This window comes from Cynoglossus semilaevis, chromosome 9, assembly GCF_000523025.1.
Source record: "Cynoglossus semilaevis isolate Cse_v1.0 chromosome 9, Cse_v1.0, whole genome shotgun sequence".
Taxonomy (NCBI): domain Eukaryota; kingdom Metazoa; phylum Chordata; class Actinopteri; order Pleuronectiformes; family Cynoglossidae; genus Cynoglossus; species Cynoglossus semilaevis.
The window spans coordinates 18,614,521-18,635,892 of NC_024315.1; the positions used below are offsets into that span (position 1 = coordinate 18,614,521).

The 21,372-nt window shown below is 39.3% G+C and overlaps 2 protein-coding genes, 1 long non-coding RNA gene and 1 other non-coding gene across 4 annotated transcripts in view; 3 read left to right on the forward strand and 1 right to left on the reverse strand.

Annotated features, from left to right (window-relative positions):
* Window positions 1–983: 983 nt before the first annotated feature.
* Window positions 984–10,434, forward strand: LOC107989006 (uncharacterized). Its single transcript, XM_017034971.2, has 4 exons — window positions 984–1,176; window positions 8,966–9,388; window positions 10,038–10,178; window positions 10,397–10,434. The coding sequence occupies exons 1-4, from the start codon at window positions 1,125–1,127 to the stop codon at window positions 10,432–10,434; spliced, it is 654 nt and encodes a 217-aa protein (XP_016890460.1). The 5' UTR covers window positions 984–1,124.
* A 475-nt stretch (window positions 10,435–10,909) lies between these two features.
* LOC103384299 (uncharacterized) lies at window positions 10,910–12,967 on the forward strand. The gene is made up of 3 exons (XR_522100.3): window positions 10,910–10,960; window positions 11,265–11,330; window positions 11,427–12,967. It is a non-coding gene; the product is annotated as an uncharacterized LOC103384299 (long non-coding RNA).
* A 1,685-nt stretch (window positions 12,968–14,652) lies between these two features.
* The window catches only part of tmem132a (transmembrane protein 132A), a 6,978-nt gene continuing 258 nt past the window's right edge, over window positions 14,653–21,372 (forward strand). The window contains exons 1-13 of the mRNA XM_025058504.1: window positions 14,653–14,689; window positions 15,120–15,403; window positions 15,504–15,716; window positions 15,813–15,982; window positions 16,246–16,377; window positions 16,469–16,765; window positions 16,845–16,997; window positions 17,496–17,691; window positions 17,808–17,951; window positions 18,550–18,752; window positions 18,852–19,071; window positions 19,767–19,958; window positions 20,046–21,372. The exon at window positions 20,046–21,372 is cut by the window's right edge and continues 258 nt beyond it. Of these exons, the coding sequence (XP_024914272.1) occupies window positions 14,653–14,689; window positions 15,120–15,403; window positions 15,504–15,716; window positions 15,813–15,982; window positions 16,246–16,377; window positions 16,469–16,765; window positions 16,845–16,997; window positions 17,496–17,691; window positions 17,808–17,951; window positions 18,550–18,752; window positions 18,852–19,071; window positions 19,767–19,958; window positions 20,046–21,026 (3,222 nt within the window). The 3' untranslated portion in view covers window positions 21,027–21,372. The remainder of the gene's footprint in view (window positions 14,690–15,119; window positions 15,404–15,503; window positions 15,717–15,812; window positions 15,983–16,245; window positions 16,378–16,468; window positions 16,766–16,844; window positions 16,998–17,495; window positions 17,692–17,807; window positions 17,952–18,549; window positions 18,753–18,851; window positions 19,072–19,766; window positions 19,959–20,045) is intronic.
* On the reverse strand, window positions 18,314–18,385 carry trnae-uuc (transfer RNA glutamic acid (anticodon UUC)). Its single transcript has one exon. It is a non-coding gene; the product is annotated as a tRNA-Glu (tRNA).

Genomic DNA, 21,372 nt, shown 5'->3' on the forward strand with positions numbered 1-21,372 from the left:
TACTTTCTTTTTTTTGCTTTTCTTTTCATTTTTGGAGGTGGGGTTGATTGTGAATAATTAAACTTAAGTTGATCTAAATGAAAATGAGTCCTTGTCGTTGCATTTCAAAGAGTCCTACAACAGAATGAACAACAAAATATACATTCAAGAAAGGAGGTTAGCGTGTTGCATTAACTTTGTTTATATGTTCTCAATTAAATACATGCTACAAACTACACTCATCATTGGAAAATATTGTTGCACAGTAAAGTCACTTCATAAAGTAGGTCCTGGTTGCAATTGCAATAAACATTTGATTTTCTTGATAAATTTAAGAAAATCTACCAAGATCTGCCCCTGGCTGTAGGAGCTTCTATGCACATGACCAGGATAATTGATCTACCTACGGTACTTTGAAAACGTTAAATACATATAAATTGATTTGGCTACTGATTGAAGGCATGCAGCTGTATAGCTGAATATGATTCAATTACTGTATATGATTATTACTACACACAGTAGAATTAGGTTTATATTTCACTTTTTCTTGTTTCGATCGCTTATGAGCTACCACTACTCCCATGGCGGTCTATAAGTAGATCGCGATCTACTTTTTAGGCAACACTGCTGCACATCATCTGTTCACTGAACCTAAGAATAAATGATGTTAACACAAGGGTTGCAACACAAAGAAAAAAACAAACAAACAAACAAAAAAGTCTCGATAAAAAACAGCTAAATTATACGAAACTGTCAAAAAAAAAAAAGTTTACCGTCAGTCGACCTTTTTCTGTGCAGCAAAAAATTGTGTTGTTCCTGACAGAGAGACAGATGCTGCTGCATGTCGAAAGTTATTCACCTCTTCCTCCTCCTTCCTTCCTTTAACATTTCTTTCTTCTCTACCCCTTCTTCACACAGCCTGCTTTGAAGGGAGGAAATCTGCACTTTTTGCACAAGCAGCACGAGTGGATGAAGTGATTCACTCAATGGCGAGAGTGAGAGAGAGAGAGAGAGAGAGAGAGAGAGAGAGAGAGAGAGACAGAAAGAAAGGTGGGGGTGTACCATTTCCTCTTCCATCACTTTTTCTCTTGTTAGTGTCTTGATGTGATTGGAGTCGTCTCATCTTCCTCGCTCCTTTATCGGGTATGGATTTCAGGACTCTTGCAACATTCTTGGCTCTTTTCTTCACAACCAGTGGTAAGTGCTTATGGTTCTTTGACTCATGAAGACTACTGTCGAAACACCCACTCCCAAAAACCAACTTTTGATTTGACATTCTGGCGAGGATTGGCAACAGTATGGCTGTCAGAAGTGGTGACACTGAGATGACTTTGAATCAGCTTTATACGTGGTCCTTCGTCCCCGTAAGTTTAATCATTCTTCGTCTTCGGTCTGGTGTCTTGTATCCCAACTGCAGGCCACATCTTGGCCCAATCCTTTGAAAATTCTTCGTTGAACCGCTGCAGGCCACATCTTGGCCCAATCCTTCGTTGAACCAGATTTGTCTCGGTCAAAAGGTCAGAGCTAAAAAAGACGACTTTTGACTAAAGGACATCCTGCTACTGTGAGCATGTTACCACAGCTATCAGGTGACTTAAGGCCTGTTGTTTATTACTGTATTTGGCCAGTAAAGTAAAAGCTAGCCGATATCACTAAAAAACACAACAACATCACGTGTGATGTTTGCTACTCTATCTCTTACATTTCTCTTTCACAACGTGAATTGTGGAGTCCATAGAAAGAACAAGGTGTTTTTACATCCTAGTATACAGAAGTTGGCGAGGCACTCCTGTGAATTAAAGTGACCTCAATAACGTTCTGGCCAAACAACGCAGCATAATATCAACACCCTGTGCATTTGGTCGCTTAAACTTTGTAACTTTTTATATGGGCTTTGGTGCAGAACATTGCAGGGTTTATGGTTGAATGCCTCAGGCCGGTTTAAGTGTAAGAGTATAAAGAAGGCCGGAGGCAAATAAGTTTATCGAAAAAAATAAATCATAAACTACACCATATACCTATTGACGAAAACGTTTAGTTGTTATTAAGTTGTTTTGTTGTTTGACAGCCGACTCATATTCAGTGCCAGAGACGGGAGATATTAATTCACATTCTAACATGGCAGGTTGTTAGTTCAAAATTGAATGTAGCAGAAGTACGGATGTATTCAGTTTTGTCCACAAAGCCATGATTAGTAAACTACGTCTGTGAGATCGCTCTGAAGAAGGTCTTACTAACACTATCGTCACAAAAGAACACACTTGAAATAAACAATCTTTATTTTACCTTTTAGTTTTGCCTTACCTTTGAGTGACCTATAGGTTCGCCAACTTTTGATTATTTGTGTCATACGTTTGTAATACATTTTTCTAATTGTTTGGGCTACTTCATAGCTGTTTATCCTTATTTTGGCCAACATATATCTGAGTCTTTGCAGTATAATTATCTTTTAACTAATATGAAGCTACATTCTAGATTATCGTTTTAACTAAACGTTTTACGTACTTGTTTAACACTACAAAACGATAGGCTTGTCCCTGACCTTTTGTTACATCTCATGACAAATAAGCCTCAAGTCTGTTTCGCCAGCCCAAAATACACCTTTGGTTAAATTTAAAACTATTTTGGTTTCAATTTTCCATGCAAGGGAAAAGTAGTAGCAAACGTCTCTTCATGTTAATATTAAGCTATTTTGGGCGAACCTTTAGCAACCGATTTCATATTAAGCTATTTTGGGCGAACCTTTATCAGCGACCGATTTAGATACCGTTGAACTAACTTTATCTACTTCTTTAGTACTTTTAGAGACAATACAATTTAGAGACCATGGATAGATGCTTTTTTGTGAAAGCATGAATTAAATATTTTGGTCAATATTTATGTCACGTGAATTCCGAAGACAAATGTAGATATTTTAGAGCAGGGTGTCCACACTTTTTCGGCCTGGGAGCTACTTTTCAAATGACCGAGGTAAAGTGATCTACCTACATTGAAAACTATAAATATATATTTACTACTTTGATTAAATGGCTGTAGTTGTATGGCACAATGCCATTTGACTCAATACTTCTATGGTCCTTACTTTAGCGCTAGTGATTAGCATCTTAAAATAGAATTAAATCTATCATTTTTAATTTTTTGTTTTGTTTCTTTAATTGTAATTGCTCAGGATCTACCAGCCACTCCCTTTGAGATCTACTGGTAGATCCCGAGCTGTTTTAGAGCATGATGCCCACAGGCCATACAGCTTGATTACTAAGCATATTTAGTTTATAAGTGGTTTCTAGCTGTAAACTGAAGTCCAATCAACATCCTGTTTCTCCTTATTCCAAAAGAAAGGCAGTGTTTTACGCTCACATTGAGTATGGACAAAAAAAATTCTAAAAACAAATGAACAATATATGAGTTGTTTAGGAATTTTGTATGACTTTATATAGATAAAACTTTTAAACAAAAAAGTAGGACAAACAGTCAAACTCAAAATCACAGTGGGCCAAAATTAAAAACTGTGACGGATTCGTGGGCCAAACTCAATAAAAAAATTGTCGGCAATTATGCATGTTTTCCCTTTTCTCTAGATATGTAATTAGAATTAAATTACAATTAGAATTCTAGTACAATTTCTTCATATGCAAACAAACTTAAGTTTTGCGTAAACACTGAATCAGGAACAACCAAAGTTATAAACACATGAGAAACTAAATTAGAAAGAAAACACACATCAGTGGTATTTGTTTCTCATTGCGTCTCTTTATCTGTAGTGTTTGAAGTTCCTTTTTAATAAAATCTATTTTTCACAGGACAACAAAAAACAAAACAAATTGTATGTGCTATAATGTAGCACATAGACCGCTAATACTACAAATCCTGCCAGTATATAGTTGCCAGTATATAGTGGCTAAATACTGGCAGGCCAACTCTGGTACACGTTTGATATGATCTCATGGGCCAAATATAATTGCACCACGAGCGAGATTTGGCCCCCGAGCCTTAGTTTGACACCAGCGCCTTAAAGCATTGCAATAGAACCCTGGGCATTGGGAATTTATTTAAAAAAACTGTACTCACAAACAGCATGTTAAAATTTGGATTATATTTGAATGCCTATATTATCTTTACAGGGCATTTTCTGTGTTCTTATTTAGCAGTTGGCTAATCCACAAGTCACACTCACTAAGTACTAATTGGACTATTCACAATAGCAGACAAAAAACGAGACAAACATTTTGTCGATTAAGATGAATTATTCCTTTTTCAGCCGAATTTTACATGTGTAGCTCTTACCTTTGCTTGTGAAGTAAAACGGTGACTTTACTGTGACAGTCCTCAATATCTTCCAGAAAGTTCTTGACTGACACACAATACCTCGTGTTTGTGGACTTGGACCGGTTGGACCAACACACGGTAGACAGCGCTGCTAACAGCCCCGCCGCGTGCCTTTAAATCAGTGTTTTTCCACCTTTTTATGCCACGGCACATATATATCACCAGGAAAAATCCCACGGCACACGACTAAAAACAACAAACAACGTTCCTCTATATCGTGGTTCTCCTTTTGCTCCCTCAGTACACCGCGGATTTTTGAAATTCCAATCTCGCGACAGTATCGTGGTATTTTACGGTAATTTTTTTTTTTTAATTTCCAATATTTTCATTATTCTTGTAATAAAAAACGTTTTCTAACCTAAATAAAAACCTAAAAATTAACTAAAAGACATCGCTGGTAGTAGAGAGGACATCGAACACAGTATTGAGCGCGCTCTTCTGTTCCTCACGCTGATTAGCTCATGCAACGTAGCACCTCTCAGCATCTCCACATGCCAGTCCGCCACCGGTATATAGTACGTTGCTAAAACGTTTGTGCTCTTGTGTTTGGTGAAAGTTGACCCTAATTTAATGCCCTGCGATGCCTCCTAAGAAGCCCAAACGGAGACGATTATACAACTCTGCTGTGCATATACTGTAATTGTGTGGGAAAGGGTAATAACAGTGTGGGGGAGGTTCGTAAAGGGTAAATATATGCGTAAATAATATAATAACTCGCCTCTACTTCGCAGTCTTGGAACGCTAACTATCTCGCCTCTACTTTGCGGTCTTGGAACGGAACTACCGCGGAAGGAGAGGAATGAAATATAATAATTTTTTAGTTTAAATCGACTAAAAATGTACTCCTGTTTAGTTGAAGACAATGCTGATATACTGGCAGGAATTGAGGAAAGATACTCACAAAGATGTTCAACAGCTCTGATTATTTTTTTCATAGCCAATTTGGACCAATTAATTGAAATTTGATAATTTTCTACAGCGCACCTAAATGATCTCTTACGGCACACTGGTGTGTCATTGCTTTAAATAAACCCTGCGAAATACGTTATATGAAACCAACAGCGCCAACAGCAGTCTGCGTCTAAAACAGATTATGAGGATTTAAACTTAATTTGTATGTATTATTTTTACTTTTTGTAGTGGTAGGTACAGTCAGTTAAGCTGCTTTATTTTTAATTTTATAGAACACATTTAAAAAAGAAAAAAAAGTTTTACGAATACAATTGTCTATTTGTTATTTCATTTGGTTATGGTCAACAGAGTTTGGTGAGACCGGTTTCTTTGAAAATTTATGGACAGTGTCAACAAATAGATAAACTATGAAACCACAGCGTATCCCTATGCGAACTGAAATTTGAAGTGGCCAAACAGTTTAAGTGAAATAGTTTTCCTAGCTAGATTTAATTGAATCCTCATTTATTTACAAATATGCAAGGGCTGCATTTGTTAATTTTATTGATTTAGCTGTTCGTTCAAAGCTGAAATGATCATTTCTTTGTTGTTTAAATTGTTGCTACTAAATAATTTAGGCTCTACAAGGTTATTTGGGTCAGGTTTAGTTTCGAAGCTAGTTCTTGAGAAAGAAGCGTCAACAAAAATAAAATATAATATACCAGAAAATATATATTTTCAAATTGCTATTGTGTGACAAATGCAATTTTTAAAAAAAAATTCAAATTGCTATTGTGTGACAAATGCACATTTTTTAAAATTTTTATACACGGAGAATACAAATGATTTAAAATTCACAAGATTAACTTCGCTTTGTTTTAAGGACAAACGTGAAGGGAAAACTTGGGCTTTGGTCCGGAGGAGTTTCAAGAGATAAAAGCGAGGGAAATCTACTGTGCCTTATTTACTGTGAAGTTTGTTGTCGTTAGCATCAGAAACATCTTTTTTTGTACTGTAAGAAAAGCCGTTTAAAGTTGGCTTGGAGTCAAATCTGCGTTAGATGTGTTCCTGTAAATCACCGTGTCCTGTAAAACACGCTATGTCAAATACACTTTAAACCCAAAGTCCCTAATTTAAATGATAAACAAAACAGACTCCAGAAGTGATTTGAATAGAGTGGCTAAACATCTTTCTGTTCACAGGAGGCAAATACCAAATTAATTACAAGCAGATTTGAAAAGAAAAGATTTTCTTCTTCTTGTAGAGCACATTTTGACGTATTATAAGTTCATCATCTGTTAAAATTGTTTTAAGATGTACAGCGGCGAGTGTAGTGAACATGTCACTGATAAAAAATAGGCCTCTTATTAATTAAATGACTATAAAGTTATAATGTTAAATGACTAAACCAATATTTGGTGCTGACGAATAAATATCTGTATCATCTGCATAGGCAATGATAATGCCATTTGATCATTCAACCAAAATTGATAAAAATGAGAATGAAAAGCATTTTAAATACATTTTTTTTAGACATTTGTAAGAATTGATATTTATTAGCGATATAGTTGACTATTTAGACAGTGATAATTATGCTTAACGTGTGCATAATGTGTAACATTTTGTTTGATTATTTAACAAAGGCTAAATGAAAGCTTAAAAGGCACTCTCTTCAAAGTTGGCTCAAAGTCAAATGTTACTCACATAACTCATAGCAAAAACTCTGGCAATTGTTTAATACATTTTGACACATTTCTTAAAAGTCACGAGAGTCAGTTGAGAGAGAGAGAGAGAGACAGAGAGAGAGAGAGAGAGAGAGAAAAAGCAAGCTTAAACATTTCGTGCCGCCGCTCTCAGTCATGCAGAGAGTTTCACTTGTGTTTGCAGAAGCTTTGAAACCCGGGTTGATGAAACGCGTTACCACCAACCCGGCGGCACTGAATAAAGGGGAGTTGGCGGTAATAAAGGTCACGTTAAAATAAAAAAAAAAAAAAAAAAAATCAGAATTGCTTGAGTAGAAAGTTCTCATGAGAAAAGAATACTACAGTTTCGTGAAATTCCCGTGTGACTAAATACTTGTCTGTATATTGTTTTCTGTGTTTGTCTGATTTAACCTTTTCTCCAGGACAGGTGAGGTCAGGAACAACATACAGTATAAAGAGCAATATAAATAAATCTATATATATTTTTATATTTTTTTTATTTTTTTTTATTACATTATTATTTATATTTGCACTTTACTTAAATGTATAAATGAGTATTAGAAATAGAAAAGTGGCTGAGAATATAGAAAATATACAGTAGCTTGGAAGGTAATAAGGAGCATTTAGAAATGACTTGAATTCATTAATATTAATAAATACATTTTATTTTTAAAAATTACATGAAGACACACATGACAAACTCAGGCCCGGGGTCCAAATCTGGCCCGCAGTGTAATTATATTTGGCCTGGGAGATCACATCAAATGTGTACTAGAGCTGGCCCGCCAGTATATAGGAGCTATATACTGACGGGATTTGTAGTATTAGCGGAGTATGCAGATACATTTTTTTTTCTTTTTTTTTTTGTTGGTGGCCTGTGAAAAAAAGATTTACATGAAAAAAGGAACTTGAAAGGCTACAGATAAAGAGACATAATAAGAAACAAATACCACTGATTTCTAATTTAATTTCTCATGTGTTTGAAATATTAAGTTTTGGATGTTTCAGATTCAATGCCGTACATTTTTCAATAAATATTGGCCCATAACACGTTCCCAGTTTTTAATAATGGCCCACTGTGAATTTGAGTTTGACGCCCCTGAACTAAAGGGTTAAATATTTAAAATGATCTAAAAATGTATGTGAACTAAATTACCCAGTACCTTATTAATATTTCCTCCTCGTTTCGACATTTTAGCTGAGTAAATGTGGTTAAAATAGAAACTGCGTATACAAAAATAACACCCACTAACCATATTATATTTTCAACCACGTTTAAATAGATTTACAGCGAAGCCACACTCACAAGTTAACCGTTTCTTACATCTTAACAAAATTAATTAGCATTTGGTAACTAACAGTTTTTTTTAATTGAAACGTTTATTCGAGATGTAAGAGAAGTGTCATAAATCCAACTGCAATGACTATTATATTTGAACAGTAATTTGAAAGAGTAAATCAGGTCAAATGAAAACATACAAACAAATATAAAGTTATAATACACGTAAAGTGTTTGATTAGGATGATAAAAATTCACCAAAAAGGGGGCGTTTGAATGTAAAGTCAGTTAAATGATCATTTCATGATTTCATCATTTATGAGATGATTTATTTATATTTTATATTTTATTTTCAAAAAAAAAAAATTGTTTCCACACAAATTCAGCTGGAAATTTTTTTTTTTTTTAATTATTATTTTTTTTCTTCTTTTTCCCTGAATTTATCAATGACTAAACGATCATCATGAAGTGAAGATTTCAAATGACAAAACACTGAATGTCAATTTTACAGGAACGAGTTTGGTTTATATTTGTAAAAATATATTCTGCCTTACTTAATAAAAACTCAGTATAACATTGACTGTTTATACATTCCTCCATTTTTACCCTTGTTATATGGGTTTTTAAGGAGGATAATTTAAATTTGAATTCTAATTTTAAAACTCGAAATTCCATAGAGTCAAGTGTGTTTTTTGCAACTTGAAAATAAAATGACTTGACTTAATTAACCTGTTGATAATTGTTTCATCCTAAAACTTCAGTTTCATTATCGACGTCTGTTTTCTAGATGCAGACCACGCCACTCTGCCCCGTGTCTTCAGCACCAGCCGGCCCAACTCTGGGATCAAACCTAATTACACTGAAGTCTCCACCTTCACCACCACAACCTCCGTCAGCCGAGATGGGGAGCTGACCCAGCAGCTGGCCGTTTCCTCACTGTTCGTCCTCACTGTCGAGTGGACGACCACATGTGGAGGGCACCTGGTCTTGCACCACGCCGCCACCGCTCCACCCATGCCCTCGTCTCACGTTTGTTACGACGGTGGGCAAAACATCAAGAATTTGTCCCTGAACCTGTGTAAGAACAGGAAAGGCTGTCGGGACAATCTGAGATGGGACAAAGGCAGAACGGGGGAGAAAGACGGCTTCTACATCTCTGACAGAGGAGTGGAATTGAGCAGCTGTGAGACTATGACCATCCATTGTGCAGGTGTGACTCTTATTTTATTTTATTCGATGTAAAGGAATAAAAAGAGATTTTTTTTTTTTTAGCATTTTTACTAATTTTTTTAAAACACAAAACATAGTAGTAAATGAATGTGATGCTGCTTTAAAGGAGCAACGAGACAAAGTAATATCTTTCTGGGAGGTTCTTCAGATAGCAGCTTACAACTATGAAATAATGGGGGAAGGTATGAAAAAGCACTGTCCTTAGACGCAAGGAGTAAGGACGGTTATTGGCCAACTGTGAATTTAATTCCGTGTGAGTAGGTCTGTAAATGTAAATCTGATAATGTATATTTTTATCTGTACAAACCACTGTATGAGTTGCTGCCACCTAGTGACTGGAGGCTTGTTATCATTCAATCATTACAACAGTGGTACACTGATGTCCAGCATGCCATATTGTGGGGCTTGCCCCACTATTTCAGAAGTACTGATCTAAAATGAAAGTGAAAGCCTATTAGGAATGGGTTTCGAGAGATGAAATGGTAAATTATTATTATCAATGACCAAAGTTTTTAGTGTACTACGTTACACGGGCTTCACCAGATATGAGGTTCATATATTTAATCATATCATTTTATTTTCACACTATATTATACAATGCAATATTGTAATATGTGTTTGTGTCTCAGTGGAGACAGAGGACGTCCTCTCGGAAGTCCAGCAGCAGCTTCGTGTCTACAAAACCTTGATGGCTCTGCTGTGCTGTGTGCTGCTGCTGCTGCTTCTGCTGCGTTTCACCAGACCTACAGTCAGAGCTATTATCAATGACCGTAAGTGTACACACGCACACACGCGCGCGCGCACACACACACACAGAGATTTGAAAACTCATATTTTTCAGATTAAGACTGGTTAGATTAAGGAGGATCTAATCCAAGATTTAAGAGGAAATCTTGCGATTCAATCGTTTTCATTCGTACTTACGTTAGTCTGTTTATGGATTTAAGAGGAAATCTTGCGATTCAATTCGTTTTCATTCGTACTCCAGCTCTGCCAGTGACTGTTTACCACCCTCCGCCCGGTTAGTCTGTTTATGGAAAAAAATGAATGAATAAAAACAATTACTTAAATATGGTTACAAGCAATTCTATGCATTTTTAATTGAATTAAATTAATTAATAAAAATATGTTTTGCTCTTCTTTTAGAGTGATGTTTATTGTCATGGTTTGAATTGAATTGGATTTAAAGTCCGAAAAAATAACATACATTAAATAGAAATAAGGTGAAATAATTAAACTGAAATGAACTACTTTTGGACAATGAAATGTCATAATAACGTACTGAGTGTCATTAAATCTAATGAAGGAGAACGGTACGTTTTGTCACTGTACATACAGTATACGGACACATACTGTGAAGTACCAATGAAATCCGTCCACTAAACCGACTACGTTACTAAGTGAATCACTTTGAATCAACACGAGGCGCAGCTCATGCAGACCTTTGATGGTTACTACCATAAGTAAACTGACTTAACTCGACCCCCCCCCTCCCCTCCAGTGTCGGACAAGAGGCAGGATCGTTGGATTGGACCAACTCAGAGTCACAGTGGTGAGTCTTTTTCAACAGATACACACGCACGAAAACATACACACTTTACACACATTTTATGATACATTAAGGAAAATTTACTCTTGTTTTGGTGGGTTTTTCTGCCTTTGGCAAATCTCTTTCTAGCCATGTTTCAGATTTGTTTGCGAAAACTTTAACGTTTTATTCCGTATTGTGTTATCAGCTTCCTGATAACGCGCATCACAGATCAGTGACAACACACTATGTATGGATCAATGCACTACTATTCATTTTCTTTCAGCCGTATTATTTCACTATTGCCCCTTGTCTCATTGTGTCTCAGTGTCTTACCATCGGGGAAAAACTGCAGTCAAGACCAACGACAAGGAGCAGAGACACTCCTACCCTGGTAACACACACACACACACGCACGCACGCACACGAACAGACAAAGAATGAAACTAAAGCCGTCGTGTGTGTGTGTGTGTGTGTGTTTTGAAACCAGCTCTGGAACGGCTTACGGTCGGTGACAGCAGAGAACCTTCATCCAACAGAAACAGTGACTACAACTACTGATCTTTTTCACCATCTTCATCATCACCCAGCCTGTGCCGTTTTCAACGGCCCACACAGGAGAATGAAACACTCCCTCTCAAGTGAAAACATGACTGTCGGCAGAGAAATAAGAGGGAAATAAGCCAAAAAGCAGACTATAGCAACTTCACCAAAAAAAAAAAATCTAGAAAAGATTGAATGGACGTTGTGACATTTTTTAAGAAATGGGTTTAACTTTTCTTCACCGTTAAATGCATTTTGTAAAGCTCAATTCTAATTTTAGTTAAGAATGCATCCATTTCCATAACAAAATTAGTGACTTTTACGCGACAGAATACTAGAGCGATGGCTGCCTTTAAAAGCTCAAGTGTCATTGAAAGACATTTGTGTTTGAAATTCTCTTTGACATAACTGAAACGTCGTGGCATCACAAAGAAAAAAAATGTATTTTAACAAATACAAAAGTAGGCTAAAGAATAGGCTAAAGTGCACAAACAGCTACAGTATGTACTGTTTGTGAAAAGATATATATATATATATATATACGTATATCCTTAACCACAGAAGACATTGAAAACTTACATTTCCTTTCATCGGTTAAGTATATATACATATTGTGTTTTTTCAATTAAATAAAGTGATATCTGTTAAATGCAACATGATTTGTTGTTTATGAAACAGGTGAGTGGAACATTTTGGAGAAGACTGAAAGAGAGAAGGATGAGAGGGAGACGAAGGTGGTTAGTCAGTGCAGAGATGTGGTTTCCTCTGCCGTTGACACCAACATCCTGTTTGTGTTATTTCTGTCCTGACCTGTATATCTTTCCCCCCTTTTTCACTCCCTTGTAGGTCTCTCGAGAAGTTTATAGATCATCTTTTTTTTTTTTTTTATTGTCTCACTGTCTTCCTAGTTATGTCTAAAATCTGGCAACGGGACAAACCGTGGCTCTTGAACAGGTTTAAGTGACCTTTAAGGTCATGTTGGTCCCCACCCCATATTTTTAAGTAACCCAAATAAACATGTGAGAATCTTTGGCTATCATTGCCCAAACCAAACGTAAAAACAGGGTGCCAAAAAGCAGACCAGGCATGCTACCAACCCATGAATAACAATATTTATTTCGATTTTAAGTGCATGTGAAAAGAAACAAACCAACACCCAGTTATGGTTACAAAAAATAAAAAAAATAAAAAATAAAATACCCGAGTTAACCAGAGTTCACAGATGCGGAGAAATCACTTCGTAGAAATAAGAAATCCATAATTTGTAGCCTTAATAATAAATAAATAAATAAATTAATTAATTACAAAAATAACCTCACCTTTAGTGTAGCAAGCAGCAGCTCATCAGTAAAATAATAATAACAATCGCAAATAACAAATGCAGTTAATCGATGGTCAATTAGCGGTGGCAGTAGAAAAAATAAAAAAAAAAAAGGCGGCGGACATAACGATTGCTTCGTTTAGACAATTGTAGTTTTTAAAAGTAGTTATCCCTNNNCCAACATGACAACCATCTATTTGTTTACATCATTAGCCGCTAACCGCAGAGCCGAAGGACCCCAAACAATACATTACTGTCCGTGGCTCTGCCTGACTAAAATAGTAGCCATATATCGAACAAAATTTGATATTCGTGCTTTCCTTTTTTTTTTCTTTTATTATAGATAGGATTTGTATACGGTTCTGCCCTCTCTCAGATATCCTGGGTCAGTTAACCTGTCCACAAAAATACAATACAATGCAATCTATTTTGCTCTGAATATCTGAAAGAATCTCCATTTTCACACGCCGTAGATTTTCATGTAAACAAATCTGTATTTAGTGAACTCTACTAATGGTACAGCGGCTGACTGTTACTTCAAGGGCTTTACTTTTGCAAACGCTCACTACGTTGCTCACTCTCTCTCTCTTGTTGGTTGTGCGTGTGTGTGAGTGGGTGTATTGCTGTTTCAGGTTGTGCTGTGAGAAGATAATCTGGCCTCATTGCAAATGTCCTATCCACAGAAAACAATGACAGATGACAGCCACAGATTATCTAGGAGGGATTAATTGGCACAGAAACACACGGGGTCGTATAAAGAGAAATACGGAGGAACATGTGACATATTTATCAAAAGACGAAAATCACGACATCAAAAGAGCAGTTTGAGTTAATGATTAAAACTGTAGTTAAAACATATTCACTGTAACTTGTGCACAGCTCCATTAGTTATTGAGATAAAATCTGACCTTTTGCTAAATTCACTTCAGAACTTTTTTACATTCGATTATTTGGACCCAATTAATTTCTTTATTTCAATGGAAGATACACAATTGAAATATATTATTTTATATTAAATATTCACTATCATGTTACTCATTTTGGAGTGTCATTGCCCGTCCGCATGGGACGGGATAGGATTAAGGAAGAAGCTAAACTAGAATGAAGATAAAATTGTGAAGAAAAGGAAATGAAAGAGAGAGGAAGAGGAAGGATTATTTACAGATTCAAGCCACAATCCTTATTGTGTGACTGACAAATGAGGAGGAGCAAAGAGGGAGAGAGAGTGGATGTGTATAGCATCAACTTCATCATCATCATCATCATCATCATCATCAGTAGCAGCAACAGCAGAAGCAGTAGCAGTAGCAGCAACAGAGGCAAGGAAGACTAGAACACAGAGAAAGCAGGGAACACATTACAGTTTTTTATTTATTTAAATATATATAAATAATATAATATTATATTTAATTAAATGACTAAGTGAGAAATGTAGATAATTATGCTTTTTAGCATTTTTTTTTTTTTTTTTTCTAATATTAGTTTTTACATCAGAAACTGAATATAACTGACATTGCCATCAGGTAAGAAGATTTACTTTCATAAAAATGATTAATAGTATTTAGCATACATGTCATGCTGTGATGTCGCATATTTGATTTGGCTAAAAGTTTTACGCCGGCTGCCCTTCCTGATGACAAAGCCGAAAGAAAAAGAAGAAGAAGTCATGCTGTAATGTGTTTAGCTGTTATATGTTTAATCAGACATGTGATGCTTGGCATTTATATTTCGCTACAGCCTCAAACAGCAACATATGATGAACATATTATCGTGTTGTTGTGATATATCATCAGGTCATGAGCGATGTCGTGTGTCAGCTGATGTGTTAAACTCTAGGGGAAAAAAGAAGAGGATGCTACTGCTGTTGGTCGTTTGGTTTTTCATCACATGTGAGTTTTGTTGTTTTTTTTTTTTTTAAACCAAAATGTGATCGTCAAAGGTCGTCTGATGGTGATCAATGAAAACTGTTCAATTAAAATGATTTGCCAATTATATGCAAACGGTATATATTTCAAATATGTTGATTACACTGCCTTGTTTAGTGCATTACAAAGACCGGATAGATTTGTTGTTTTAAATGTGCTACTCAATTTTGGTGAAACCCTCATGGCAAAAAGATCATTTGAATCCAATATTGCTATGAATTATGGGCAACTTGAGGTTGATACCTGTTCTTTCCAAATGTAGCGCACAGCTAAGCCAAATTTGAAACACATCGTATCCATTTCTGGACTGGTTTGGATTTTGAACCAAAAATACAGTTATGGTTGGCGGTTACGTCTACGTCATTGCAGATTCTCTGAAGTATTTAACTGTAAGGCTCACTCATTCTTCTCCTTTTATACTCCTTTTCTGTTTTTTTCTCCTCAGTCCCCCTGTCCCTTCCGCAGCCTCCTCTCCCTCTGTCCTTGCCTGTCCATATGTCCATCATCCCTCCTCCTCCTTGGAAGTTCCTACCTGTGTCCCAGGAGAACCTGAGTCCTAACTTCTCCAACTCCAGCCCATTTTCCTTCTCAAGAAGCCTCTTCATGGTCCCTCCTCCGGGTGGTTGGGGTCCCAGCGCGAGCCTTCAAGCTTCATATGGCCCTTACTCGGTGTCACAGGTAAGAAGAACGATCACAGGTGAGGTTTGTTGGTATCTTAAGGTAGAGGTACATCCATACGAGGTTCGTAACTTTTATGCATCTCTATTTTTTTCCACAGCAAATACCCAAGGCTGTCCTCCCGCTGTCTCCCACTATATCCACTTACCTTTTGTCAGAGCATGTGCAGAGAGAGATGGGTGAGGACGGACAACAGAGGTTTAGGCTGAGGATGCTGTTTCACCAGATGGGTGACTCCAGCACCCAACGGACTTGTGTCACTCTGCACGCCTTCAGAGAGACCGAGGAACAAAAGGCATCCTGTATAACACAGGTGAGAAGAAGAGTTAACAGAGTTCATCCAATAAGAGGACTTATCCAAACTGGAATATCATTTGATATATACAGTCTTGTGATTTTTGTTTCTCAGCCTCCTTTGGGTCTCTGTGTGGTCACTCTAATGCTGCCGGGCAGCTGGTTCATGGATCGGCACAGGAACAGGTCACATCAAGAATTGCACATCAAGTCACACAACAGTGTTCGCCTTCGCAGCCGTCTCCAGAGACGCAGGTGGCGTTCAGGGGGACACCCTTCCAGCAGGTTTGTCCGCCATTGGACATTGATTTCCGCAGCTTACGGGCTCGATATCTTCTGGTGTTCATTCACATACGATAGTTGCAGGGGAGCCTAAGTTTCTCGGGATATGCCCTTGCTGAACTTGACAGTAACCCTGCATGACATGACAAGTGTCACCTTTGAGACACAAATTGAAACCTGTTTGGCAGTTTGAAGTCACAATTTTACAAAAGGTGTATAAATACTAGCTTACATGTACTCCTTGCATATCTTTTGTGTCCTTTCAGACACCATCTTGGGGTTAACCAGGGTGACGTTCCTGAAGCATTAAGGAACACAAAAGGCCACGTAAGAAACCATATACAGCTGTACTACTCCTACTTTGAGGCATCACTTAACCTGAAGATAATATCACCAGGGTACGTATGGACTGCGTGTAATGTATTGATGACACATAATTGCAGATATACATTTTTTTCTTGCATCTATTGAGACATTCCTCTTTTCCAGATGTGTGGAGGACAAAGATACTCAGTCCCAGAGACAGCTCTTCTATCTTAAAGCAGTAGCTTTGAAGGAGGAAGAGGAGGAGGAGGAAGAGGAGGAGGAGGAGGAACACACAGGAAAGAGGAGCAGCGCCATAAAGGAAGTTTGCTTAAACAGGGTTAGGCAGCATGAGGAGGAGGAGCTTAGTTTAGACTCCCATGTTGTGATTCGTTATCTCAGGGGTCCAGTCTTGATCGGACAGCCCGTCAGGGTGTCCGTAAATCTGCGGTCCAACTTCAGCTCAGAGTTCGTTATCATAAAGTAAGTAAATGATACAATTCTCCATTCGATTTCACCTTCAAACACTGTCAATACGTGGCTTGTTTGTTTGTTTCCACAGGCTGAGAGTGAAGAAGGGTTTGGTATCGATGATTGCGGAGCGAATGCTGCAGTCAGACGTGTGGACAGTTACCGTGGAGAGAAATCAAGGCTCCAGGCATGATGTGGTGTCCATCGTCTGCCACAAACAGAGTCTTGTCAAACAAGCCCACAAGTAGGCAGTTAAATACTCCCCTACTTTAATAAATACCCACTACCTTTATGTTAGCTGACTTTATGCAGATGAGGCTAACCCAGGCGTGAGCAAACTTTTCGTCTCACGGGCCAAAATCCGTCCTAAAATTTGACAGGTGGGGCCGGTCAGGAGCAGATAGATGCAGTGTTCGTGTTGAACTAAGATATATGACATGTAAAAGTCTAAAATGCTAAAATGCCTTTAGCCTTCTCTACGCCAGTTATAGGCAAAACGTGGGCATTGCAGAGAAAAGACAGAAGTATAATCACTGTACTAACCAATTATATAATTTGCACAAGTTAGGTGGGCCGCTAACCAATTATATAATTTGCACAAGTTTGGCAGGCCCGATTACAAAGATGAACGGACCGCATCCAGCCCCCGGGCCTTAGTTTGCCCATGTCTGGGCTAACACCACGGACATAATTTGTATTGCACATTTTTGTCATTTTTTTCTCCTTTTGTGGGGACCTGCAGTCCTACTCTCCTCCAGCAGGTGGTGTGTCTGACGTTGGAAGGCCTAAAGCATAGTTTCACTGTTGCCATGACGGTATCTGCTCACTGGTGGGTAGAGTACTCTGGACAAAGTAAGCCCTCTGGACCACGTGGGGCAGGAGTGAGTTTCTTCTCCTTCACTGATCGACACTTGTATGGCATCGCACCCATCGCAGAGGTAAACGAATGGGCTGTACGTTAGAAATGGATGGAGTTATGACCATTTGGGCAAAGTAAAACCTTGAATATAGTAAAACCTTGAATAATTCTTAGTGTATTTTTTTACATTTTTAGGACAACAGGATCATCAACACTGCCATTCTGACCAACCAGCCTGTGTCACTTACTGTGACTGTGCTGGCCGTGGGCCACGGCGGAAGTGTGTCAGATGTCACCTCTGCAGTCACGTGTCACTCAACCAACCACAACATGGTCAAGGTACAAATGACATTATAACACCAGCAACACCATCCAACCATCCATCCATCCATCCATTTTCATCCACTTATCCGTTACCGGGTCGTAGGGGCAGCAGTCGCCACCCAAACCTTCCTGCAGGTGGTGAGTCCACTGGAAGGTATTAACCGCCCTAACCGGGATTCGAACCCTGGAGTTCCACACCACTGACAGAGACATTACCTCTGGGCCAAAGCGCCACCAGCAGCGACACATGACATTGAAATCAATGATCTTTAAAAAACACCTCATATGTTTTGACTAACTGCAACTTCCTTGCTTCATATTTGAGCTGCAAGTAATATAAATGCTATGTAAAAGATAGGGAAATCAAAGAAAGATCATTCCCATACCGGGAGTCGAACCCGGGCCGCCTGGGTGAAAACCAAGAATCCTAACCGCTAGACCATATGGGAATCTTAGCATTTTCTCATGTTAAAAAAAAAGGGAAACTTCTTCCTCTGGTGTTTAAATCAGGTACTACAACCCAATAATGGACATTAATTCCTTACCATCAAGACCAATATAACACTGTATATGTGACGCCTGTTGGCTGGTACTGTGTCCCCATTCTCTTTAGGTGTCTCCTGACTGTTCCACCATCTTTGTGGATGGCAGTGAGTCAGGGCTGGGCAGCACTTGTGCAGTGGTGGAGTTTCTCCTTGGTAAGCTCAGTGGGTCAGTGTGTCTGGAGGTGTGGGCCCCATCTTTACCTCTGCGTGTGTCCTTGTCAGACCCCATACTTAACGCCATCAGCGGCTGGAATCAAATCAAAGAGAACAGGTATGAAAAAACAATTATGGCCTCTCTCTTTTTTTTTTGCCTTTTACGAAGAAAACATTCGGTTAGCGATGTGCTGTCACATGTGTGTTGTATCCTCAGGTGTGAGCCGGTGTATCAGCGCGCCACGGTTCAGGTTTTGGCTCAGTTTACGGCTCAGGACTCCCGCAGGAGAACGGTTTACCTGTTACAATCATTTGATTGGTTTGTGGACGTGACACCGCTGGTCAGGGATTGGATTAGAATAGATGACCCGATGGTGGCCGCCTTCGATGCCCAGGACAATGTCATCGGTTTACGGCCGGGGAAGACATCACTCTATGTGGGTGACCTAACGGAACTAGTAAATAAGAGTCTGAAAATAATTGAGCTTTATAGAAACACACATGGGATCGAAGTCAAAATAGGTTTAAAAAGCAGTGTACGAGTGAAAAAGGTCTAGCTTAACGAAACGCAACCAAGTGTTAGTGTTCCCCAAAAGTGAGAAACATGTATAAACCTGAGATAGAAGTACAGTGCTCCCTCTCTATATGGCGGTTCTCCTTTCACTCCCTCAGTACATCGCAGATTTTTCTTTTAATTTTAATAATTATTTTATGGTAATTCTTAAAAAAAAAATCCAATATTTTCCATTATTTTTGTGATAAAAAAACATTTTATAACCTCCCCCTACTAATATGAGGAGGCAGCTGGAGCTGCACCGGCGTCGCCACTCCCGTGCTCTCCCTCCTGCAGCTGAGCGCTAAACTTTGCTGCATCCTGTATTTAATTTATTTATGTAACATATATGTCTTATATTTCCATTATACAACTCTGATGTGTGGGAAAGGGTATGCAGTAGCAGTATGGGGGAGGTTTGTAAAGGGTAAATATCTACAGAAATAATATAAAAACCATCTCACCCCTACTTTGTGGGATTTTCCCTTTTCGCGGTGGGTCTTGGAAACGGAACTACAGCGGTAGGAGAGGGACCGCTGTAGCTGAAAACCCTCCTCTGATCTGATCCCTTTCTCTTAGATTGTGTCAGAGCAATGGGACGGTGTGTTGGGCAAGTGTGACATCACCGTGACCACAGACGCAGTCTCTCCAGCAGACCTGTCCGTGCAGGTGGTCGGCGGCCTGGGAATGACAGTCTCTGGAAACTCTGTCCACCCGTCCGTCGTCACGACAACAGTGACAGCCTTCAATGTCCTGTATGACCACCAGCAGGTGCGTGACGGGCCACTGAAACTCGGCAGGCAGATCATGTCAGTCATTATTTCACACTGAAGTTTGAAATCCTCCTGTATCCTGCAGGAGGCGTCTGTCAGTGTGTGGCTCCAGTTCAGCGACGACACAGCCACCCTCCTCTCCACTTTCGGTGACCTTTCTTACCTCCTGCGTCTCTCCTCATTGGCCGAGTCAGTGGTGGGGGTGACACCTGGCCCTGACCAGCATGTCTTTGCCCAAGGCGATGGCGGTGGACCTTTGCTGAGGGCAGAAGTGCTGGTTTCCACCTGTACTGAGCAGCCAATCACATCTAACTTCATCGTAGAGAGTGTCAATGATTGGATCGATCCAGAAGAAGAAGAAGAACAGAGAGGAAGAGGAGTGAGGAGGCTAACAATGAGGCTGGCCCAGGGCTCTGGTTGGGTGAGAGTCAATCTGGACCTGGACTTCCTGCGGCCAACGGACAAGGGTGAGGAGTTTGAGTTTGACATTTCAGATATGCTTATGGAGTCCGAGGGAAATATCTTCGAGGAAGAAAACAACGGAAACATCAGCCAATATGACGTTGACGTAACGACGTCGACGGCCAGTCAGAAGTGGACCAAGGTGGATAAGAGGGGAATGGTCAGTCAGAACCATCAGGAGACATTTGTCTCATCACCAAACCAGGAAGAGAGTTTTGTGTACTTCTCACCAAGCCTGGAGAACAGAGGACAGAAAGAAGAGGATGAGGATGAGGAAGATGAGGAAGACGCCGAGACAGAGTTGGAGGCCGTCGTGGCCGCTGTCCTCTCTCTACTCTGTCTGTCCACTGTCCTCTTCCTGGCAAACTGCCTGCCCTGTGCTCTACGAGACAGGAAAAGGAAGGGGCCGAGGATGAGGACAAGCGAGGCAGAAGAGGAGACAGAGAGAGGGGAACAAGAGGATGACGCAAGAGGTGCAGAGGACAACGAGACGGACAAAAGTGAAGGAGAGAAGGAGAAGTACGATGGCCGAAAGGACTTAGATGGTCACGAGGAAGAGGACAACACAGGGGATAGTGGAGAAGGGACACTGGGGCAGCGATAGGTTCACGGACCGGAGAAATCTAGTACCTTGGGAGACTCCAAGAAGTTGAGTCATACATTTTCAACGTCCAGACGATCTGACTGAACACTCCAACGCGATGAGGAACTTGTGTGTAACCTAATCGTCCACTCCTGTATTTGATCTTCAGCCGGTGGAATCAGGGTCGTAGTGGAAAAACCTGGCATCGCACAGGATTCCGGTAATCTCAGGATCGGCTTTTAAAGACATGGAAGAAGATGAGAAACGTCTTCGGCATCAGACAAGTCAGGAGATGAAACTCACCTGGGTGATGTGATGGACCTGCACCTGCATTGCGTAACACTCTGTGGTAGGTTTTACAATAGTC